This window comes from Leiobunum rupestre, chromosome 5, assembly GCF_980474605.1.
Source record: "Leiobunum rupestre chromosome 5, qqLeiRupe1.1.hap1, whole genome shotgun sequence".
NCBI classification, from domain to species: domain Eukaryota; kingdom Metazoa; phylum Arthropoda; class Arachnida; order Opiliones; family Sclerosomatidae; genus Leiobunum; species Leiobunum rupestre.
In genome coordinates this window covers 73,775,551-73,799,865 of record NC_143388.1, presented here as the reverse complement: position 1 = coordinate 73,799,865, position 24,315 = coordinate 73,775,551, and the positions used below count along the sequence as shown (strand labels likewise).

Here is a 24,315-nt window from a genome sequence, read left to right as displayed (position 1 = left end):
AGATGGCAGTGACCTGTTAGTAGGCCAGTAACAATCCTAATACTGGACCTAGAGAGCGAGAGTAATTCTCTAGCTCTCTCCCTAGAAGGGCCAAGAGTGAACTCTTTGGCCTGACTTTGACCCTCAAATTCAGACCATTGTCTGAGTTGATGATCCGACATAAACTTGGAGATTAAGCCGCGTACAAGTCCTCGGGAGATGGGGAGAGCAGGTTCTGGACCAATGAACCCAGCCCTCGCACCTTCCTTGGCCAAGGCGTCGGCCCTTTCGTTCCCAAGATGCCCCTTATGCCCAGGTACCCAACAAAGTTGAACTTTATTGTGCAACCCAAGAGTGCAGAGGAGATCTAAGCAGCTAAAAACCAGTTTAGAAAGAATACTATACTGGCTGAGAGCTCTAAGAGCAGCCTGGCTATCTGAATAAATCTGGATAACCTTCCCATGATACCCCTGATGTAAACAGTGAGCAACACAGGAGCAAATGGCAAAAATTTCAGCCTGGAATACACTAGTGTGTATCCCTAGACTTTCATAAAAGCCAAAATTATTAGTAAGGCAATACATCCCTGCACCAGTGCCATATTGTATCTTAGACCCATCAGTGAACCAGATGATCTCTCCTCTGGTACCGAGGGTCAAGTGACTCCACTCCGCACGGCTAGGGAAGTTGACCTCAAAAGGTTTACTAAAGTGGAGTTTAGTAACCATCAGATCAGAGCCCATTGTTAAAATCGGCATCTGATTGGACATATCTCGGAAGAGCTTGGTGTGGCTATGCTTCCAATTATTAATTCCACCAGCCATTTTGGTTAAGCCTATAGGCACCTAAAAGGGCAGCTTCCTCAATAAAAAGGTTAGAGGAAACATATTCAGGAGTATTTCCAGAGAAGCGCTTGGGGCTGTTCTCATGGCTCCTGTAATGCCGACACAAGCCAGCCTTTGCAGAGTGCGCAGATCAAACTGCACAGTCCTTAAAGTAACCCTTGGCCACCAGACCACAGCTGCATAAGACAGGATAGGTCTGATGATCATGGTGTACGAAATGATCCTTGGTCAAAATTTAAAGGTGAGAAGTTAGCATCACCGGTTTTTTCTATTTCACTTTCAACTGGATGTAATTTCTTTAAATTAATTAAAAAAATTATTTGGACTATTTTTACTTGTTTTAATTCTTTGGAAACCAAACCAGAGTTGGAATGGCTTTTGGTGTGACCCACCTTTTGCCATTTACAATTTGTATATCCCGTTCTAAAAAGTGATCATTACAAATTAAATCATGATTTGAATGTGTTGCGATTTACAGCAATTGTCCATTGAGAAAGTATTGTAGGTATTTAGATAAGGGAAACCTATAGTTATAAAAAGATTTTAAATAAGAATAAATATTCATCGAAATAATATGATAGTTTAATACTACTTATAAAGCGCCACTAAACTTAAGTGGCGCTTTAGAATAGGCGCCTACTGGCTCTCTGTTTTGTATACGTCCTGCCTTCCACAAGGCATTGTATCCGTTACGAAGCAAAGGCTTGTGGAAGCCAGGACAGAGACGTTACGAGGAGCAGTGAGCGCTTGGCCTAGGCCACGTAGTGCCTAACGCTTAGGAATACTTATCCGGTTTAAAACGTTAGGGGTGAATTTGATAAACGGGTAGTACTTTTATGTTAGCTAACATGTTTCACAATTCGTTTGTTATAGAAAAAGTGTTTTCTACTAAAAATCTTGTTTTTATTTGGTAAAAAAAGTTTTTTTTAGTGTTTTTACGCATTGCAATAACAAGTAAAACAATACCGGAAAAGGTTTCATTCCATAAGTAGGATTAAATAATCATTCTTATTTAAAATCTTTTTATAACGAAACCTACAATACTCTATCAAAGGACAATTGCTATAAATTGCGACACATTCAAATCATGATTTAATTTGTAATGATCACTTTTTAGAACGGGATATACAAATTGTACATGGCAAAAGGTGGGTCACACCAAAAGCCATTTCAACTCTGGTTTGGTTTCCATAGAATTAAAATTAGCGAAGGAGAAAAATCTAGAAATGAAGGGTCAAACAAGGACAATAGCTACATACCTTTAGTAGAATCATTATTAATCCAAGGTAGAATCATCCATTTCATCAAAATTCCATTTACTTTTGTTTACAATTTAGAATCTCAGAATATTCTCATAACAAGCCATAACCACCACTAACCGGATAGTACAGTCGAGTTACTTAAGCCTTTGACAAAATATCATTTCGCAATAAGAATTTTTTGTTTTTAATTATAAGATCATCTGCTGCTTTTTTTGGGTTTTGAAAGAATTAATTGTCTTATTTAAAAAGTATAATAAAAATTTACCTTATTTTAAATTATCACAGCCAAAATATTCGCGAATCACGTCAGAGTACCTAAAAGATTACCAACACGAACATGTGTGACGTGTCACGTGATGATTTTTTAATTTCTCACGTAATCGACAGGAGTCGCTTAAACGTGGTACCACAGGAATACGGAACAAATACCGGTTGTCTGCTAGTTATCGCTCCCGTATTAACCCCCCGTAGAATCTTGGTTCTATTTCTTTATTATGTCTATGGGGTTGACTCCCTGCCTCCATAGGTGGGGTGTCGGCTGGAGTTGCTACAGAATCCATTCTTAATCCCACTGCTGTGTGCGAAGTGAGGATTGGTCCAGCCATTGCTGCACCTTCTGCTGGGTTGAGTGGCTTGCGTCAAAGGTGCGACCATCAGTAGTAGGATTCTGCTACCCATGCTGAATTTGTCACCTGTCCGGGCTAGGTGGACGCTGGCGTAGGGCATGTAAATTTGTCGTATTTGAAAGAATCACAACGTAGCTAAAATTTAACTAGAAGAACTGGTTTATTTACATTAATTACAAAATGCAAGTCAAAATTTCTAAGCGAACGATCTCGATGCACGATAACAACTGATTTTTCGTAATCGTATTTTCTTTCCTTCCGTTTACAAATGTTTTTTAGAGGTTTGACCTTTATGATAAGATTAAAATAGATTACTTATTTTGACATTATTAGGTTTTTTTAACTATATACTACGTAATTTTATATTTTAACTTATTTTAAGAAACGGAGGATTTTACAAGTTTCTTTTTTTATAGCGATTCTAACTTTGTACCTTTTTTATAGTTTGTTACAAAATTCGTAACACTCCCGCCCGATGGACAGCTAATTTACTGTTCAGAATTATTAATTTCTAATTTACACAATAAATTTATGGGTCTTTTTAAGAGTGTTCAGACTGAGTTCTTCACTGTGCAATGTCGAACTCGTTCACCTCTGCCGATGTGCGTAATCTCAACTCGAGCCATCTTCCAGAGTTGACGCGGAAGTTTCTCATCTAGAAGCAATACTACGTCACCTGGTTTTAGCTCTCCTCCTTTCTTAACTTTGACTTCGTGTAGAGATTGACATACTCGTCTTTCCATCTACACCATAATTTGTTTATTAAAGTTTGTTGGTAAGCCCATCTACCCTTTAAAGAGTGAGACGTAATTCGTGGAAGGATCTTTGAAGTGACAGTAACCGGAAATGATGTCAAACGGTTTCCTATAAGGAAATGCGAAGGAGTTAAAGGGTTTGGGTCTCCGATCTCATTATTGACGAAGGTTATGGGTCTTGAATTGACTATCGCTTCTACTTCAGTGATGACTGTACGCATTTCATCAAAAGTCAAGAATGCATTTCCAAGGGTCTTCCGTAAGGCTATCTTTACCGTCCGGACCATCCGTTCCAGAAGCCTCCCCACCAGGGGGCACGCTCCACGATATACTCCCATTGGATTCTAAGACTTCCAAAAACTTATCTAATCTTTTGACAATCTATATTTTTCCATAAAGCGACAAGTTCCTTTTCAGCTCTGTTAAACGTTTTGGCGTTATCCGAGTAAATGAATCGGACTAAGCCTCTTCGAGATACGAATCTTCTGGTAGCCAGAATGAAACCTTCAGTCGTCAAGTTGAATACTACTTCCAAATGTACGGCTCTGGTTACAGCGCACTTATAGAGGGCGATATAAACCTTTTGTTTTTCCTTTTCTGGATCGTTGGACAGCGAAATCTACTCCAGTTACTTCGAATGGCGGACTTTGTTCGATATGGTTTCTTGGTAGCGGAGCTGTTGGTTCGGAAGCTGGTTTCGCTCACCACCTTTGACATTTCAGACACTTCGTAATAATCTTCTTCACCTGTTGACGGCATCTGGGTATCCAGAAACTCTCTCGGATTTGAGTTAACGTAGAAGCTATCCCCTTCCACTTTCAAAATTTGTAAATCAGTAAATCGGTGCATCGTAGGCAACAAGATTGGATGGCGTTCGTCGTAGGAGAACGAAGACTTATGAAGGCGGGCTCCAATACGGAGGACTCCGTTCTCATCGATAAATAAATCCAATGGTACGTACTTTGACTCTTTCGATACTTCTCCTTTGGACTTCAACGCTTTGATCTCGAGCTTAAATTCTTCGTTTTGAACTAGTTTTATCCAATATTCCTGCGCTTTTAAAATCTCTTCCGTAGACAAGGCGTCATTCTTTAACGTTACACTGTAAAAAATACTGGTTTTCAAATGGTCTGCTAAGGGTTTAAAAAATATGAAAATATCATATAGGGTTTCATTGTAACAGTTCAATGGTTTAAAAGGGGTTTATACTTTTTCAGAAACCCCTAATGGTATTTATTTTTTTCTCGCTATTCCATTTATGGTTTTAAAATTTATAAATAGGCTAAATGGTATATAAACGGAGTAAATGTACACCGTTAAGGACACTTTTTCTATTTTAATTTAAATAAAAATTAAAGTCCATTTATTTCACAAAAATATCTATTTAAATAATATTACGTGATATGTTTTATTGGGGTCATAAACAAGTTGATAAAAATCGTTGAATTAGTATTTTAATTTAAATTCCTTTAGGGATTTTGTGTAAAAATAGCAAATAAACGGTCTTGGAACAGTTTAGTCAAATTCAAAAAAAGATAATAATATTTTTATTTATAAAAAAATTAAAATAAGTTTGCATTCCTGATGGAAAGTGTAAATTAATAATAACTTTTTTAAAAAACGTTATAATTTTTATTTTTAAATTAGCTTAAAAATGACTTTTTAGAATGTAGTGCGCAACGAGATGGCGTTGTGGTCGGAACACAAGTTACCGTTTCATATTATTATGTAGTGTAATATTAAATATTTAATGTTTTAAATGTAACTGCTAGATGGCAGTTGTCGAAAAAGATAACTGTGTTACAGGGAAGGTGGGATAATGGGTTTAGAAATTTTTTTAAACACTTTTTCGAGCATTTTTTCTCCAGTCAAATCTGACCCTCTTGCTTCCGCATAGTTAAGGGGAAAACCAAACTTGGACTGGCCCAGCGAAATTCCGAGAAACACACGTTTTTATCTAAGCAGAATCGAAAATAGGAAGCTATTTCTTTTGGAATTTAGAGTTTCACATTTCGGATAGATCTCGAAAAATTCTTATTTTATATTCTAAGTCACAATATTTTAGCACGTTTAAAACTAATCCTCGTTATATATCGTACACCCTCGGGTTTAATCTTAGAGAGGCTTGCAAATATCCAAAATTTCAAACAAACAAATACACATAAAAAATTTATCAAATACGTATTAATTATTACAAATTCGTGTAATTTCATTTTAATTCACTTTATTGAATATTTATACTGCAATCGTACAATTTAATTTTCATAGCTTACAGATTTTGACCTAAGGGTAATATAATCGGTCTGATCGATATTATATGCGTCTAATATTTCATAGTGCTTTTCACTTCCAGCTTTAATGAATTCCCATTTTTCTGCCATTTCTTTAACAACGTAAGCATGTAATATTTTAGAAAAATTTATAGCCTCGTATATAACACCAGCCATTATTGGTGACATATTCAAATATAAAATAAACTTAATTTTAAAAAATGATTTAATTTCGTTTTTATCAGTTTCATAAACTACAAAATTTCCCGTTGAATAGTATACATTATCAAACGTAACATTGGACGTGGAATAAATTTTATCTGGGAATTCACCACCAAGAACTAGTTTTAATGTGGCAGGTAAATCATCTCTTGAAATGAATTTCCCAGCTGATGGGCTTTGCATACGACTAGACTGTTCGGATAATGTATTATAACACTGCAAATATTGATGTCGTGAGGACAAAGTCTTAGTTATATTTATGGAATTATTAGACGCTTTTACAATTTTTTTAAAATAACCGTGCTTACTTTCAAAACGCATACACGAAATTGACTTTAGAGGACCAAATTTTTTAAACGCTTTCGGATAATGAATTAGGTAGTGAAATTTTGGTGTCATAATTTCACTACCAATTACTGTAACAACTGAATGTAAAAACATTTCTATTAGGTTTTGTAGTGTTGGTAAAAAACTTAGATGTAGGTGTGAAGCGTATATGTAATCTACAATTTCTCTAAGTTTCAGGTAAATATCCCAATGCAAGTCATTCGCGTTCGGCAAGTGTTCAAATAACATAAATGGCAAAAGACGAAATAAACAAAATATCTCACTGGCTGAGCCCTTTAAATGTCCATTTCCCGAAATTGCCGCTCTAATTTGAGTTTCCAGGCGACTTGACTCTGTCTTACCATATCGGAAAGTTTTAATAATTTCGTTTAATTGGTCTAAAGTTAGGTTTGTATTTCGAAACATATAATTAAGAATGTATTTTAATATTTTTGGTATAACGCCTTCGTTCAAATCGTGCATTGGATCAGGGGGTAGTTGTTGCGTAATATCGAATCCCACAATGTTCATGAGCGCACTCTCGTTCTTCACGCCATATAATGATTTTTCATTGGAATCTCGCGCGATACTTCGAAAGTGGTACAAGTGTCGATCCAGTGTTCGCAATTGTAACTGGTTCGCTTTAATTTTAGTTGGTAATTTTTCATAAGTTATCATGCAAGTTCTGCATATCCTACCAGAACTAAAACAAGCGTTAAAGCCGCCAAGTTTTGCAAGACCTAAATTGTCTCCGGAAAACATAGCAACTGTGACCGTTAAATGGATTCCCTGACTTTCAATGTATATTCCATCTCTCGCCATATGATTTAAATCATAAATAAGAGACTCAAGAACTTCGTGAAAGCCATAATTATCAACGTCAATTGACTTCGCTAAAAAAACCAAATTTATGCCACTCAACTTTGATCTGAATTTGGCTTCCAAGTTCAATACTGAAAAATAGCATCCCAGTAATTTTAATTTTCCGCGTTTTGAGCCCAAAGGATTAGCAGTTTCGAAATCATCCAGATATATTTGTAGTTGAATCGTGTCTAACGAGAAACTAGAGTTTTTCTCTATACTGGTTTTGTAAATGTCACTCTGCAGAAAATGTCCCACACACTGATCTGGTATTTTGGAAAGATCGGCATGTTTTTCTAACTGAAGATCTGACGAATAAAGTTTTTTTATAACTTTCGAAATTGGAACGTAATGAAAATGACATTTATTTTCCTTGTGTATTGTATAGGCTCAATTAATCCATATTCTGACTTGCAGACTGTTTTATTTTATAGTTTGAATTAAGATTATCAAATGCTTCACCAACTTCTACACTTTTTGAAAACAATTCAGTTTCTTCTATATTTACGTTATTTGAACGCAATACGGTAAGTAAATTTTCCTTACTTGTTGATAGAATGTTCTGACGAAATTCAAGAAGATCACTAACAAGTGATTGTACTACAGTACGAGGAAGATTGTGAGCTTCGCGATATTTCAGGATAATTTTTAATAACGTCTCTCGAACTTCAGGCAGTTTTATCTCTTTTTCGCTTCTCACCTCTTCAGATTCATTTGAATTAATTTCAAGCTCTTCTCCTGTTTCTTCATCATCATTTTGCAACGGCTGATTATCACTATAGCGGGGAGGACTCGTTTCTAAGGCAGATCTGTGTTTATGTTTTACGTGTCGATGATAAGTTTTAATTTTTGTAAAAGATCTTCCGCAATTTTCTAGTCCACAAACTATACTAAAATTCCGGTCGTGGGAATGCCTGTTTAACATGTGAGTTAAAAGTGTCAAAAATCTTTTTGTGTAGTAAGTACACCTAACACAGCTGTATAATCCGGACGACGCCATATTTTCACGAACGTTTGCTTGTAAAAGAGAAAACGAAGAACCTGGTCGACGAAAACGCTATTTGGTTTTTATTTCGTTGACCCAGTGCCAGGGGGGGGGGGGTACCAAAATTTTGGAATTGGGACCTGGGCACCGCCGCGAGTAGCTTTTATAGTATTCTACCTTGTTCGTGAACTGTGGAGCGAGGGCAAGCGGGTGCGGAGAAAATGTGGACAGCTCCGGCTCGCTATTTTGGTTGAGATTCGTTGGACCATTTTTACGAAAGGCACGGCGAATACACTCTTTTTGAGAATTTTGCTGGGCGCGTTCTAGTTGAATTAACCCCTCTTAATCCCCATTCTCCATATCCTCGGACGAAAGGCCCGAGCCTAGACCCTTCACCGGTGGTTCCAGGTAATGGCCGCCTGGCGGGCGGCCAAAAAGAGCGGTCGAAAAGACCGCGAAAAAGAGTGTACAGATTTTGTAGAATTTAAACGTTCGCGAACTGCGGAGCGAGGGCCTTACTGATAAAACAATTAAACGCCGTATTGATGTTACCCGTTGTTAGGCTTAACTTACATTTCAAGTGATAATATAACACTTATATGACGGATTTTGAAATGACGTTTAGCGCGCGACACTACAGGTACATGTCTTGGACACACAGCCTACTTTGCGTGCTTTTTTGACCATAACATGAAGAGGTAAAATGAATTTTAAAGCCGTCAATATTGAAAGCCTGTTTTTAAACTTAATTTCCAGACCACGCGCTTTAATTAAGACATTATAAACCGATCGTATTTAAGTAACCACAATTTCCTAGTACAATTTATCGTAAGAGTGGAGGGGTCTTGACATCACTTTTGATTTAACTAGATTTCCATAACGAAAATACCTTCCAGTTTTCCGGTCAATTCCAATAACTACGGTTCATTTATTTCTGGTAACACGAAAACATGTAGGTTACATTATTAAGAAAATATGAGTCTACCGTCCAACTATATCTTTAAGTGTCGCACTTATATGACAAATTTCGGACAGATATCTTACTAATTAATGATGTTATGCTGTTTAAATGTAACACGGGCAACGAAATAATAATTTCACCTTCTTGGCGAACTGGTTGAAGTATTAGAAGTGGGTCACTGGAACAGTTTTGGGGTCGTAAAGCGCCGTACGATTCTTCTTGACAGTGAAGGCTCTACTGAACAAGGTAAAAAATAAAGAGTTTTCCATGTAAACCCAAATCAGAAATTGAAAACATTCCACTGGTCATTGTTGGCGACCGAGCTCAAAGTTGGTGGGGGGGGGGGTTACACCCGCGATGCTATTTCGCATGTATGAGAGAGATAGTAGGGATTGTTGAAAGGAAACTTTCCCAATACAAGGCAATACCATGGACCGGCTTATATTTCTTCGCGCGAACCACGGGGGAAACCCAAAACGTTTCGCTTCCGGGTAAACAGACGGCCTATCGTTTTTACTCTCCAGGCTCGTATCATGCTAACGCGTTATTTTACAGTTCAATCGTTAAGTTACTTTTTGGATATTCGTGATTATAAGTGCTCTATCCATTTTTCTACTATGAGTGAGCGTGCAGTTTTATTATTGTTGTGCTATGGCGAACAAAAAAGGAAAATTTGGGTTAAAGACGAAACAGTGTCATCATTTTTGGAGCACCTGACAAGTGATGAAACTTTGTCGGACTTTACTGGACCAAATATAATTTATCAGGTAAATATTTTTTTTTTAATAAAAGGAAAAAGTATCATAACTATTGATTCGCAAGATAAAAAGTACAAAATTATAACAAATTGTGCAGTCTTCCAACGAATATCCCGGAGGAAACGTGCTTCGAATAGAATCAATAACTATTAATTGATAATATTTATTACCAGATTTACGATTCAGATTTTGAAGAGTATGTGGACTTAAATCAAGCAAGCATTTTAACAAACAAATCAAAAGTTAAAGTCGTTTTAAAGGTGAATAAAATTTTCAATTGTTGTGAATTATTTAAAAATGATATCAAATGTGAAAATAGTTTTTTTTCCTTCTTGAAATTGGGTTACCATAGAAAGAAATACAAAGACGCTTCTCTCTAAAACTCCTTAATCACTATATAGTCGTATCTCCGCCCATAATAACAAGTTTAATAAATTGGTTTTAGTGTTTAAAAATTAAACTGTTATTTTAGATTTCTGGTAATATTGGTTACTCTCCCTCCACTTGTCATATTATCAGTAGTAAAATTAAGTTTTACATTAAAATAGTGAGGCCTTTTGTCTAATAATTCTAATGGGAACGCAATATTAAATTTTGAATATAACAAATTCATATTTGTACTTGTACTTTATTGTTCTAAATAGAACAAAAGATCAAATTACAACTCTGAATTGCCTGCTGAAAAAAGAGGTAAAACTCTTGAAACTCAACAATTAAATGAAGTTTCTACGTCAGAGGAGCATTCGGTACGTTTAGCAAACCTTACATCAATCTATCCCATTATTAAAATTAAAACTTTTCAGATGATTGGAGCAACGCTTTATGTAGATAAAAGTGATAAAGAACCTGAAATGATTGCCTGGTAAATAAAATATAAATGGATTAGTTATCTTTTTATTATCTAACTTATAACTAAATATATGGTTTATAAATATTTTAGGGTTGCAGAAAATCTGAAAGACGGTATTAGCATATGTTCAAGGAGTACATTCGTTCGAACATACACTATACCGGATTTGCCCGAAATTTTCGTTAGTGCTGAGATATACAAGGGACTGGCTCCTAAGGTTAAAATCACAATGAATAAAGAGCTTCTGAGAATTTTGTTTAGTGATATAATTAAGAGATTTGGTTTGTAAGTACCGTAAAAAATTTCAGTTTACAAAATTAAAATTTTTGACGTAATAAATATCACTTCAGGTATCCTTATCACGTTTTTGTTGCTATACAGCTCGTTATGAAGTACCCTCATTTAAAATCCGAACCAGGAGAAGGACATGTATACATCTTTAAACAGCAAAATATCTCAAAATGAATATTAATTTATTTTATTTAATAGGAAATCTGGCTGCAGTCCTTGAAATCTAAATTCAAAAATTTCAGGAAAGATTTGAAAGGTATAGCGATTGTTGAGGAACACAAATTAAAATTCGGAAAGGCTTCATATAAAAAAGTACAGGAAAACGTCGCAGCTTCAGAAAACGACTGTATAGTTAACGTTGAAAGGGTTCAGGTAGATACAATTTTTAATATTTTGTTTCTATTTTAACTTAATTTTCATTAGTTAATTTCTTTATTTTTTAAGCTTTATGATATGGAATCTTACGAAGACGAGGACAGTATTGCTGTTCATAAATCGGTAATGATGATTGAGCTAAAAAAATCAAATCGACTGGGAGCTAGTTGATACAAAAATGGACAAAACAATGTCTGATAGAAGGCAATTGTTGAAAGAGGAAGCCGTTGACAAGGTATTAAAAGAATACCCAGCGCTTGCAGTTGCACGACAGGTATAAGAAATTACAATATTTAAATATTGCATTTTTACATTAATTTTCTTTTTAAAGCTAAATTTGGAGTTCGAAAGAGTATCGAAAATAAATATTGAAGAAAAACTAGATGAGGCAATAAAAAAATACTCTGAAAAAATTTGGGGCTTCGCTAAAAAAGAAGTGGCTAATTTGAAAGCTGATATATTAACAGAAGTTAAAAAGGAGGGAGACCCTGAAAAGATGCAAAGTAAACTTTTATTATCTTTTATTTTAATAGTCACTTAATTTTAATAATATTAATTAACCTTCCCTAGGCCTCAAGAGGTCACTTTCTATTTTGCTTATTCCAATCAGATTTAAAGAAAACCACGAAAAGTTTTTTCCCCCAACGGTGATCCTTTACGGCTTCCCAAAGTGCCGGTTCTTGTTTATTCAGGAAGTAAAATACTTGCAAATGGAAATTACGAACTCTTTATAGATCGAATAAAAGTGGCCGATGCTTATGGATTTCCCACAGCAATTACCATCCTCATCGCTAGCTATTGGATTGTCAATATACAGTACCCGATGGAGTTATTTAAAACTTATAGTTTTATTGAATCGTGTTACCTTGATTTAAATTTCACAAAATGTGTCGCGCAGGTGAAAAAACTCATTATGACTTGTAAAAAGTAATTGATTAATCTAAGCCTGTTTCATAAAAGTACATATTCAACATAAATGAATTGTCTTATTATTAAACCTACAATAACAAAAAGCGTGCCATTAATGGTTTGTTTTCTTGCCGTAGTCTGTTTCATAAGAATCCCATTTTAGCCGGTTATTAAACCCACAGTAGAAAAAATCGCACCATTCAGGGACTCAATTCACACCATAGACGGTTTCATATCAATCCAATTTGAGTGGAATATGTAACCCACTATAGCCTAACATCCTGCATATAGGGACTGAATTCACACCGTAAACGGTTTCATATGAATATGATTTAAGTAGGTTATTAAACCCAAAGTAGAAAAAATTGCACCATTCAGGGAATTAATTCACACCATAGACGGTTTCATATCAATCCAATTTGAGTGGAATATGTAACCCACAATAGCCTAACACCCTGCATATAGGGACTGAATTAACACCGTAAACGGTTTCATATGAATATGATTTAAGTAGGTTATTAAACCCACAGTAGAAAAAATTGCACCATTCAGGGAATTAATTCACACCATAGACGGTTTCATATCAATCCAATTTGAGTAAAACATTAAACCCAGTACAGCAAAAAAACGGCATTTAAGGTTTGAATTAACGCTTTAAAGGGCCTAGATATTTACTCTTATTGGTTTGTAAGGGGTATGTATTGAAACCAGAAGGGGTTTAAATAAAAGCCAAATTGAGGAGTTTTTAAGCCTCATTATGGCAAATATTCATACCAATTCGTTTCCAAATTTAAACCCTTTATGGTCTCAAGAGTCGAGTACTAAACCCTTAAAGGAGTGATTTTCGGACAAAACTGACCAAATCTTTTAGGGTCTGAACACATATCATTATTTTTTACTGTGTACCTCCTTTCGACAATTATTTACAAATCTCATGATCCTAGCTGAAACTCTTAAGATCTTTTCAAGGCTATTATATCTATTTAAATCGAGAATAGGTTCTACTCTCTCTTCAACTTGACAAACGTTTAAAGCTACTACTGTTTCGCTGCAATTTTGGAATTCGTCCAAGATACTTCGATCTACTTGTTTCGGTTCATAGTTAGGCCATTCGTTTTTCGTTAACCTCAGCCACGGCGGACCAAACCACCACAGATCATTATCTACCATTAAGTCTTCCTTCAAACCTCTGGTCAAACAATCCGCTGGATTGTCGCGACTTTTGCAATACCGCCAAGCTATTGGGTCAGTTTTCTTTTGAATTTCAGAAACTCTATTCGAGACGAATACTTTGAGATCTCGGGCCGAACCTTTTATCCAACTCAAAGCAATCGTTGAATCACTCCAATAGTATGTAGTGACAGACTTCGAGGTAAAGTGTGCACACAGTCTGAGTTAATCTAGCGCCAACTAAAGCTTCCAACAACTCCAGTTTAACGGGCGCTACTCGAGACTTCGACGAAACCAAAGATACGCCAATTTTTCCAGATGAGGTTACAAATCTTAAATAAAGTACGGCGCCAAATGCCCGTTCACTTGAGTCAGTAAAACAATGCAACTCAAAATTTTCAAAAACCTCATTTTCAAAACCAAACTGATAATATCTTGGAATGTTTATCTTTGATATATCTTTTAACTCCGAACACCAATCTTCCCAAACTTTATTATCTTCGGGCGTTAATTCTTGGTCCCAGCTCTTCCCGTGTTCCCATAATAGCTGCAGCAATATTTTAACTCTGATGGGGACAATAAGCCCAAGAGATCGTAAAATTTGGCTGATATTTTTAATACGCTTCTTTTGGTATGAGGTAAGCTGTTCGCTTCTTTTACTAATTCTTCGACGTCAATAGAAAACGTATCTTGCAAAGTGTCCCACGCCATTCCCAAAACCTTAACTGACGATTTTGTCTCTTGATTTTGGTTCTCATTCCAACCTTCTATTTTCCATTTATCTCTAAGCCCTTTATATTTTGTTTTCCAGTTTCTTAAAGACATACTTCCTTCGCCCATTATATCTCTAGATTCTAAACACCTTTTATAGGCCTTTTCATCATTCTCAGCGCCAGAGACTAAATCATCTACGTAAGTATCACTCTCTATCATCGCTAAGTGTCTGGGAATTGAAGGCGATATTTTCCAACGTGAAATCGGATTGTTGCGGCCAGCAAATAGGGACTCGCAGTAACCCCAAACAATACGGTACGAAATCGTAGGATTTTAATTTTAATGGTCTCTGAAGGTGTCCATGGTTCTTCGAACTAAAGAAATCTTACGGAGTCTATATCGTCTTCCTTTAGGTTTATTTGTAGAAAGGCTTTTTCTACGTCAGAAATAAAACCAACTAAATGAAATCTAAATTTTACTAGTATGTCCAAAATATCAGGGTTGAGACTAGGTCCGGAGTATATACAGTCATTTAATGATAGTTTATCTTTTTCGTGAGCACTTCCGTCAAATACTATTATCAACTTTGTGGTCGTAGGATCTTGTCTAACAACTGGCTGATGCGGTAAATAGTGCACCTTACGATTGGCTTAATTCCGGTAATTCTTCTACAATGCCAGCTGCTAAATACTCTTTAATATTTCGACTATACTCCATATAGAGATTCGAATCATTTCGGAACTTATCCGCTAAATGTATTAGCCTCTTCCTCGCAATATAATAATTGTTAGAGAGATTTTCGCAATTATCTTTCCAGGGTAATTTAACAGAATATCTGTTATTTTCGAACGTTACATTTTCCTTAAATTGTTTATTTACCAAATTATCTTGAACTAGACAATCTTCGGTTTGTTCGTTATCTCGAATGCCTAAACTCTCTAATTCCCAGAAAGCCCGTAGATTACTTGACAACGATTCTGGTTCTTCGACTATCGATACGTTATTGACACTGACTCCTGATCCTACGTTTAAACTGGTTACTTCCGTTGGGGCTTGTACAAGCCAACCAAAAATACTACTTAGGGCTACCAGAGATTTTCCAATTCTCTCATATCGACCAGTGATTACTTGCCAATAATATTCTGACCCCAATAGCATCGATATTTCACCCTTATTTGCATTAAAAGTGCCATCCGCCAGTTTGAACCCTTTACTTCCAAGAAAATCTTTAATTTCTTTCCCTGGGACATTAAATATTGCGGTATTGATAGCCGGGGATTCCAAGGCCTCAATATCTATAGTTGTACCATCAATTAGACTTTTTAGGCTTACTCTAACCTTTTTACATTTAGAAAATACGGGTGTCTTCGAACCAAATGTATGCAATTGAACGTTACTTTCGCCAACTACTCTAAGCCCAAGTCTCTTCGAAAGTTCTTGTTTTATGAAACTACACTGGTTGCCACTATCTACTAAAAGTCTAATTTGGTCGTTACCTTTATCACCCTGTACAATAGCTCTAGCAGTTTGTAAAAGAACAGTTTGTTTCATTCATCGAGGAATTGTGAATGGTAACCTCGAACTGTGCTCAGAAATTCTTCCACTTTGAGACGTCCACTCCATCAAATTTCGGTAATTCGAGTCGCGGAAAATTTACCACAGGAGACGCTTGTTGTACTTGGTTCGACGAGCATTGACTCGCTATTTGAATTGTCTTTGTTGAACCACCAGCTTGTACGACTTTCAATGCGTGGTCTATTTTAGAATAACATAAAATGATCTTGTCGGCATACTTTTCAACTTCATCCATTTCAATTTCCAATTCATCGATACTGATTTCAGGTTCAATGACGTCGTTTAACTTCAATAAAGCTTCTTCCTTTAATTTGAGTTGTTTGTGACTCGCTTCTAATTCAGGTATACTAATGACTTTAATCTTGTGCAATTCTTTGTCTACTTTATTTACTAGTCTCGTAACTTGACCTCTAATTATAGATCGCCGTTTCTTTGAAATTTCGAAATCCTCCATATTTCCCCGTTAAATCCGCTACGTTGCCGTTGGTATTCTTCAAATAAAAAAAACTTAACTTGTAAATAATATTCACGCCGGTGCAATACACGTGAATATTATCTTCTTAATAAGTAAAGAATTTGTCTCCAAGTTTCTGCACCATGTAAATTTGTCGTATATGAAAGAATCACAACGTAGCTAAAATTTAACTAGAACAACTGGTTTATTTACATTAATTACAAAATGCAAGTCAAAATTTCTAAGCGAACGATCTCGATGCACGATAACAACTGATTTTTCGTAATCGTATTTTCTTTCCTTCCGTTAACATGTGTTTTTTAGAGGTTTGACCTTTATGATAAGATTAAAATAGATTACTTATTTTGACATTATTAGGTTTTTTTAACTATATACTACGTAATTTTATATTTTAACTTATTTTAAGAAACGGAGGATTCTTAAAGTTTCTTTTTTATAGCGATTCAAACTTTGAACCTTTTTTATAGTGTGTTACAAAATTCGTAACAGGGCACTATGATGATAGACCTCCGGTGGTATGGTCTCTGTTACTAGGTACACCGGGCTATAAATTCTGACACACTGATTATCCTGAGTGGCGACGACCGTATCGGCGACGAAATTGAGCTTCGTTTTGTCGACGGAGGACGAAGATAGATAGACACTAAAGATGTGGCAAGGTGCGTGACCTCATAGCTTTGAGCTCGCGTCCACCGCGGAGTGAAGGCGAGCTTAACCTCGCGTGACAAAGCGAGCGATCGATGAGTGCTGCGCCAGCGTGACACCCCAGCCGATGTTACTCTGTCTCAGGGCGTGCCAAGAGGCATACTTCCAGCGAGTCCAGACAAAAGATTTCGCGAAATTCTCGGACACGTTCGTCTCTTGGATGGCAAGCACGAGAGGAGAATGTCTTTGCATATTCGTTTTGTCTTACACAGTGTATTCAATGTTATTTTTGGGTAAAGAAATTAACTAGGGAGTTCAGGTTTTTTAGTGGCCATCTTGGATATTTCAAGTTTTTAACATAGTCATTACGTTAATGATTTCTTAACAGTACACAATTGTACGGGGTAAAGATTGTATTACCTGTCATCCGTTAACGTCTTTTGGGTCATCTAACTTGAGTACGTGCTTACGTAAACATGGGTTCAAGGTCAATTAAAAAGGGTGAATTACAAATCAAGACATTTCAATAACTCGCGTTTCGATGTGTGGAATAAGTTGTCCCTATATGGTTCGTTAATGATTAAAGCCGCGTCACGTGACACGCGCCATCTACCTAGCTTTTTACGGTTATAGTTTCATTGAAAGGGGTCTTCCATAAATTAAATTATTAGTTTGTCAATCATGCAATGCTTCACCACTAGGCTGGTATCTATGGATTTGGGTACATTTTCCTAATACCTAAAACTGTTAGTCTAGGGAGAATGATAGGAAATTAAAAAACTATCATTTTTAATATTGCCACTTCTATAATGAACTTAGGTAGTGCCTTGGCCCCTTGGGGACGCGGGGGGTCCAGTTGCGTTGGGGGCGTGTCCTACTGTTAGACAAACGCGCTTGAAACATTGTTTACGCTAACAGTACATAACGGGGTAAAATTTGTATAACCTGTCAAGCGTGGTCATGTTAGATTATATTTTTAATAAGCCTTAGGAAAGTAAAATTTGTGAATTGTAAATGGATTAATGAATGTTATTTTTGGAAGCATATTTATTCGGGGTAAAGTTTATATAACCTGTCGAGCGTGGTCATCTTTATAGTATCCCACTATTGTAAATGGTTCATTGAACTGGGTTTTCAAGGTTATTTTGCGAAAATATTTGTTCAGGGTAAATTTTGTAGGGTGGTTGTAAAGGGTGCTTTTTAATTCCTTGGCATTTCAGTATCTTTGTAATGGATATTTCAATAACTTTTCGGCATCATCATTTTACCTTAATAGCTCAATGACGATTTTAACCTCTATGTAGCGGTCTTGGAAATAAAAACTACCGTTTTTAACTTTGCCATCTGATTATTGTTATTTTTCCAGTTAAGGTACCAGACTTTGCCTACATCTTAACCAATCAGTCTGATAATGTCTTAAATGCTACATATTTAATTTTGTGTATTATAACGTTCTAATCTTAATTCGTTGACCGAGGATAAGGTTTGTTTCAATTAGCTATTATTAATGACTACCAACCATTAATGAACAAGTTGCCATATTTTACCACTGGGGTAAAGTAAGAACTTAGTGGCAGCACACACTACCCTGATTGTAACGACTGCATTATTGAGAATAACGTAAGCATTGTTTAAATACTTGACCTTTTAGCCAACGAAATGTCCCCGAATTTAGTATAATGGTTGTTAGTTAAAACCACCTTTGGACTATAATATAGTAAAATGACCGAAAAGGTAGAAACGGCCATAATAAATACTTGGATCAATATGTCTTCAAGAATAAAACTCGGACCAAAGAATCAAAAAGCTATAACTATTATTGAAAACATTAACAGTTACTCTTTGTTAAAATTAGAGTATTATAATTCACCCTCTTAACGCATACTATTATTTTTTTATCGTCACAAGATTGACTTACGACGTTAGTTTAATATAAAATGTATGACATGGTCGTTGGTATTTCATAACGTCATGCTTCAATGAATAATTTACTGGCAGGTGTTTAAATTTTTAAAAAGCGTCTTTTTTACCCGAGAGGTAATGGAAATGGTTGAAAGGAAATATTTAAGTTGCGGAAAGTCGATAAGTATAACATTCGAAGTTACGTCAAATACAGAGCTATTTAGAGGGTGATTTGTTATCTTTTTTAAACTTATAGGTGTACAATATTTTTGGAAAAAGTACAGCTAGTTTGAATTAAAAATAATTACATAACAGAAATACTACATTATTTTATTTAGATTATGAATATAACACTCAGTTAATCAAGTTATTTTTAAGGATATATGCAAAATATAAGCAGCCTATCGATTTGATATTTTTGATAATATTGTTGGCAATTAAACTTTAGGGTCATTTCACAGAAAATCATGTTTAGTTAAAAACTTAAACACAAGTTTTTTAAATAATGTTTGATACCTGTTTAATGTTAAAGTCACTCCATGATTTGGTGGTGCCTTGGGTTTTAGCCTAGCTATAGTTTCTTAATCTTCCAGGACTTTTTTGTTAGATTTCATTAAAAATATCGCGGCAAAGATATTCAGGTAGCTTACGGCTATAAGATATTATTTACCAAGTTTTAAATCTGTTTAGTTTATGATTTTTATTACTTGTTCTTGTACGAGTTGATAATCAGCTATTTTGTATACTAAATCAGTCGCGAATTTTTATTACCAACATTTAATACGTTTTATTTAAAAAAGAGTAAAAACCCGAAATGTGATATTCAGATCACGTTTTTCATGAGCTCTTCTATAATATTATGCCTCCTGATGCCACGGACATTTAAGTACAATCCCCCCGATGTTATAAACCGATGCTCTAATTGTATTAGAATTTATATAACGGCTGTGAGATATTTTCCTAAAAACGTTTTTTCGTAGAATGAGGAATGTGTCTGTTGAATAACTTCACCGCGTGCGTAACGCCTCGCTCTGTCTCTCCTCTCGCTATACCGCCAGCGCCGAGATATCCTGCGGGCTTAGACAGGGCGGATAGAGAGCAGCCGTTTAACATATAGAGCCGTCATCTAGACTTTCGCTTTTACACGCCAGCTTGTCCCGGCCTTTTGTCAATGTCTTTTTAAGAGAAACTAATCATTTTCGATACTATTCAGCGGCCCCTTTTTTCGAAATGAATCAATTTTTATAGATACATTTAAATTTATTGAAAAACACAAACAATTTATACAAGGAAAACTTTTTATAAATACATTTTAATTTATTAAAAAACACAAATAATTTATACAATTAAAATATTTTTAATTACATTCAAATTTATTGAAAAACACTAATTATTTTTATAGATACAATTAATTTTAAATGACATTTTGGTAGCCGAAAGGAATACTGGTACCGTCGCTTTTAAAGATCCGCTTGTTTGATGTAAATCCAACGAGTTTTTCAGCCGGTTTTTAGAATAGCTACCCCGTTTTTAAACGTTTCACGTTAAATGGGACTTCGACGCTCTATTTCAATTGTTGGTTGCGGGTAGCTAGGTCCTTGAAAGTTTATAATTGACTGATTTTTTTTAGTCAACGTAATGCCTTTAAGATTAGTTACAATCTTTCCAGATTCGAATAAAATTGAATAAGCTTTACATCCCAAGGAAACAAAGGCTTTTATATTTTCATTGGGATACTGGTCAGCTAATGTACCTAGGGTAGTCTCTAGCAGTATATTTAAGTCTTTACTCATATAGAGAAAAGCAGAGTCAGTATCTACGTAATTTAAAATAGGACCAATTTGAGCCAATAATTTGTACAATTTAATACGGCCGTAACTGGCTACAAACGCGCCTATAGTTGGTGACCCTTTCCTATAAGTTGGAACGTAGTCTTCCCGAAAACGAGTGGTGGCTAAGGCTATATCATCGTCTAGTAGTTTAAAATCCGTTTATTCTTTGGTTTTATCGGCCAAAATTTCGAATAATTCCTTATAAGAATTAATAAAAACACTTTGGCCTCGATTTAAATTAATAGAATTTTTGCCCCACAGACTGTTTAGACTAAGTTTGCCAATAGCTTTTAAAGCCGGATTATCGGTTATATCGTCGAAATTTAAATCTAACCCGTCAATTTCATTAGTCTCCTAAATAATTAAGTTTTTGTTCTAATGTAATTACGTCTTTTGGATACGACGAATTTTGAACTTTGGTTTTATAGAAAAGACGAATATAGTCGTCGAATAGCGGACAATCTTTATTGAATGTCTCTTGATAATGGTGTACTTCGTGAATGTTAATAATTTTGTAACCGTTCTCTATCGCTAGATAAAATTCGGGGGTCGTCCACACGTCGGTTATGCTACGCTCGCGATTAGTATGGGTACATTCGAAACATTGTTCAGCTGCACATTTGTAGCATAGAGTATAATAAATTTTACTATTAATTTTAGCTGATAGAATAGGGAGGTTTAAATTGGTAGGTGGCAGCACCGTAGCTTTTATTAGACCAAAATAAGCGTTAACGGAAAAATTAAAGTTACAAGTTATAATTTCGGGGCTCGATTTGGGATATTTATAGGAACTCATCTGGACGGAAGGGTACATGCTATTAAAATCAAAGACTTTAATTGGTCGATCGGGAGTGGCTTCGGCGTAAATTACAAAGCTTTCCACCCTCCCCCCGACGAATGGCGTCTTTCGCTCCTATTGGTTTGGTAAATGGTAGGGATTCGCAATAACTAGCAATTGTTGGGTCCCGTACTAACTCATCATATTCGTGTTCCCATATACTAATAAACTGCGCATTAGACCTTTCCGTTTTTAAAAAAATTTCGCGGTCGAGGGTTTTGAGATAAATGTTTAAATTATAATCTTTTAACTGTTTATCGTAAGTCTGATGGTCAGTGTGCAGCCGTAAAATTCGGCAATTATTTCGGGCAAGGAACAATAACCGTCTAATCGATAGGGGTATATTACATGTTCTCCGCCTAGCGATCGAGCCGTTTGAAATGTCACGTTGAGGTTTTTTTTAAATACGCTAACCATTTCAGGGCCTTGACACTATGGCGTTTCCTATAACCAGTCCCCGGAACAATCGCGATAGTGTTTGGTTCGACAAATCTACTAAGGAATAAATTTGTTAAGGCTCCCGGTAGCGTTATGGCGTTTGAACCTAACAAATCAAAATCGACGGTTTTTAAAAATAAATTTCTAAAACTATCGGATCCTTTCTGTAAAAGTTTAATGGCCCTAAATGGGTTAGAGTGTGCAATAACTGGTGGCTTTACCGGGGAGTCGGGGTCCGGCTCTTGTAACCCATAAGGGCGGTGGCGCACTGGGAGATGTTAGCTCTGATCAAATGGTCCTATCTCCACCTCCGACATCGGTCAGGTTTGGGCTGGATACTGAACTTCGGTTCAGGCTAACGGAGAGGGTCCAGGCAAACTGGACGCCTCGGCGGATTGGGTAGCCTGCTGTGGGGCGGCGAGCCTCCATATGCGGGCACGGCGGTCCTGTTTCCCGGCCTTTTGGGGCCCACCGGGATCTCCGGTGCCAGCTGTGCCGGGTTACTTGGGCTGCTGTGTGCTCGTCGTTCCCCTTTAGTAGCTCTTTCCAAAGGGTTTGGCTCCTTACCTTCATAGGTAGGGTGTCGGCTGGAGTTGCTATAGTATCCATTCTAAATCCCACTGCTGTGTGCGAAGTGGGGATTGGTCCAGCCATTGCTGCACCTTCTGTTGGGTTGAGTGGCTTGCGTCTAAGGTGCGACCATCAGTAGTAGGGTTCTGCTACCCATGCTGGATTTGTCACCTGTCCGTGCTTGGGGACGCTGGCGTAGGGCACTATGATGATAGGCCTCCGGTGGTATGGTCTTTGTTACTAGGTACACCGGGCTATAAATTCTGACACACTGTAAAAGTTTAATGTCATCGATCGCGTATTCGGTTAAAACTTTATATAGATCAAAAACGACGTAACGTTGGGAATCGTACCATTGATTAAATTCTACGATTTCCTCGTCCGTAAATTTGTCGATACCAAAATATTATTTCTCGGGGAGGGCGCCGATATAATCTAAATTGTCTTCCATAGCGAATGAATAGCAAAAATAACCTTGCTTGTGGACAATCTTAAAAGTTTCCGAGAAATTTCGAAGGTCTGTAGGTAGGAACATGTAACTATCGATAAAGGCAATTTTAAATTGGGCGAGAAACATACCCGGGGCTTTGGAACCGGTATAAATTATCTCGGGTTTTATTTTTCGTTTTAATAGACCGTTAAGAATAAGGAGCGTATCGAAACCACTCCCGAAATGATTAATTAATATGACGTTTTCAAAGAGAGGTCGCCCGGGTAGCAACGAAACGTTTCACGTTCGTGGATTTGTGGTCAAATTGACGTTTTCTCGTTTTTAATAACTTAACATTCTAAGTTGAAAATGAGTGAATATTTCACAACTTATCCACTGCATAAATGTTAACGTCCATGTAACGTCATATTATCGTTTAACATAGATCGTAACGTTTTCGTTATTTCATATTAAAATTAAAACGTTTTGCTAACGTTTTTACTACAGACAATCGTATGGGAGGCGAAAGGGTCTTCGTTAAAAAAATATACCAATACATTTAGCATAGCTCAAATGCTGGGGGGGGGGGCATAAATTTGACCGCCTTATGAGCCGAACCTGCAGGCAACAACAATGCTACATTCTTTATCTTTTAGTGTAAATATGAACTATAATGATATTATTGTGACCGTACTTTTGACAAAAATTAGCCACAAATTTACTTAATAGAGTTGCCAGCAGCCAACTGAACTTGCCTTATTGTCCACCTTAAAGTAGCAGATTATTCTGACAATAAAGTTTGGTTTAATTCAGAAAATTCTTCTTTTTAAAAAAAATCAAATATTATTTAATTTATTAGGTAGATTTAAATAAATTATTTACTTATTTAATAATAAATTGAATATGCCCACCATATTACGTAAGTACAGCCGACTTAACTGCCATCCAATAAAAATTGAGTTTTACGTATGAAAACCCGGTTAACGGTTTTTATCCGGAATTGAAATTTCTAACAGCGCAAAAAGCTTTCCTCAGTTCCTGGTATTCTCTTAATATTTTAATATGGTTTGCACGTAATAAGAAATTTGTTAGTACAATAATTAAATTTTTTGGTATTTAAAGCTTATTTTCTGCCCGGTGATTAAATTCCTTATTACCGACAACCGGAAAGGTACTTAAAGGTAAACTCAAGTTGCTCCACACTAATTAATATGCAAAGGCTTAATACGCAAAATTTTTGGTTTCATTGAAATTTGGCAAACAAAATGGTGAGTGGAAGATCTTTCTATCTATTTTAGCATCTATCTAATTTTGAATTATTTGTATTATACTATGAAAATCAACCGCTACTTAATTCTATTGTCTAATTTTCATGAGCAAAATGTTTCCAATTGATATTTTAAAGTGAAATTTTAAGTCTGCTAAGGGTTGTATAATGAGGATAATTGGT

At 36.0% G+C, this 24,315-nt stretch overlaps 2 protein-coding genes across 2 annotated transcripts; both read right to left on the bottom strand.

Moving 5' to 3' along the window:
* Positions 1–13,164: 13,164 nt before the first annotated feature.
* LOC149945833 (uncharacterized) lies at positions 13,165–14,379 on the bottom strand. Its single transcript, XM_090176739.1, has 3 exons — positions 14,068–14,379; positions 13,688–13,993; positions 13,165–13,641 (listed from the first exon to the last, which is right to left on the bottom strand). Exons 1-3 carry the CDS (start codon positions 14,377–14,379, stop codon positions 13,165–13,167), a joined length of 1,095 nt encoding a protein of 364 aa, XP_090032865.1.
* A 420-nt stretch (positions 14,380–14,799) lies between these two features.
* LOC149945832 (uncharacterized) lies at positions 14,800–15,711 on the bottom strand. The gene has a single exon (XM_090176738.1). The coding sequence runs from the start codon at positions 15,709–15,711 to the stop codon at positions 14,800–14,802; it is 912 nt and encodes a 303-aa protein (XP_090032864.1).
* Positions 15,712–24,315: the final 8,604 nt, after the last annotated feature.

Excerpts from the sequence above, each read along its gene's own strand:
- LOC149945833 (XM_090176739.1), bottom strand. The coding sequence starts at position 14,379 with ATGATAGAGAGTGATACTTACGTAGATGATTTAGTCTCTGGCGCTGAG. Across the intron at positions 13,994-14,067 it reads TACCTCATACCAAAAGAAGC|CTATTATGGGAACACGGGAA; the intron begins GTATTAAAAATA and ends ATATTGCTGCAG. Across the intron at positions 13,642-13,687 it reads TGGAGTTGTTGGAAGCTTTA|TCTGTCACTACATACTATTG; the intron begins GTTGGCGCTAGA and ends TTTACCTCGAAG.
- LOC149945832 (XM_090176738.1), bottom strand. The coding sequence starts at position 15,711 with ATGAAACAAACTGTTCTTTTACAAACTGCTAGAGCTATTGTACAGGGT.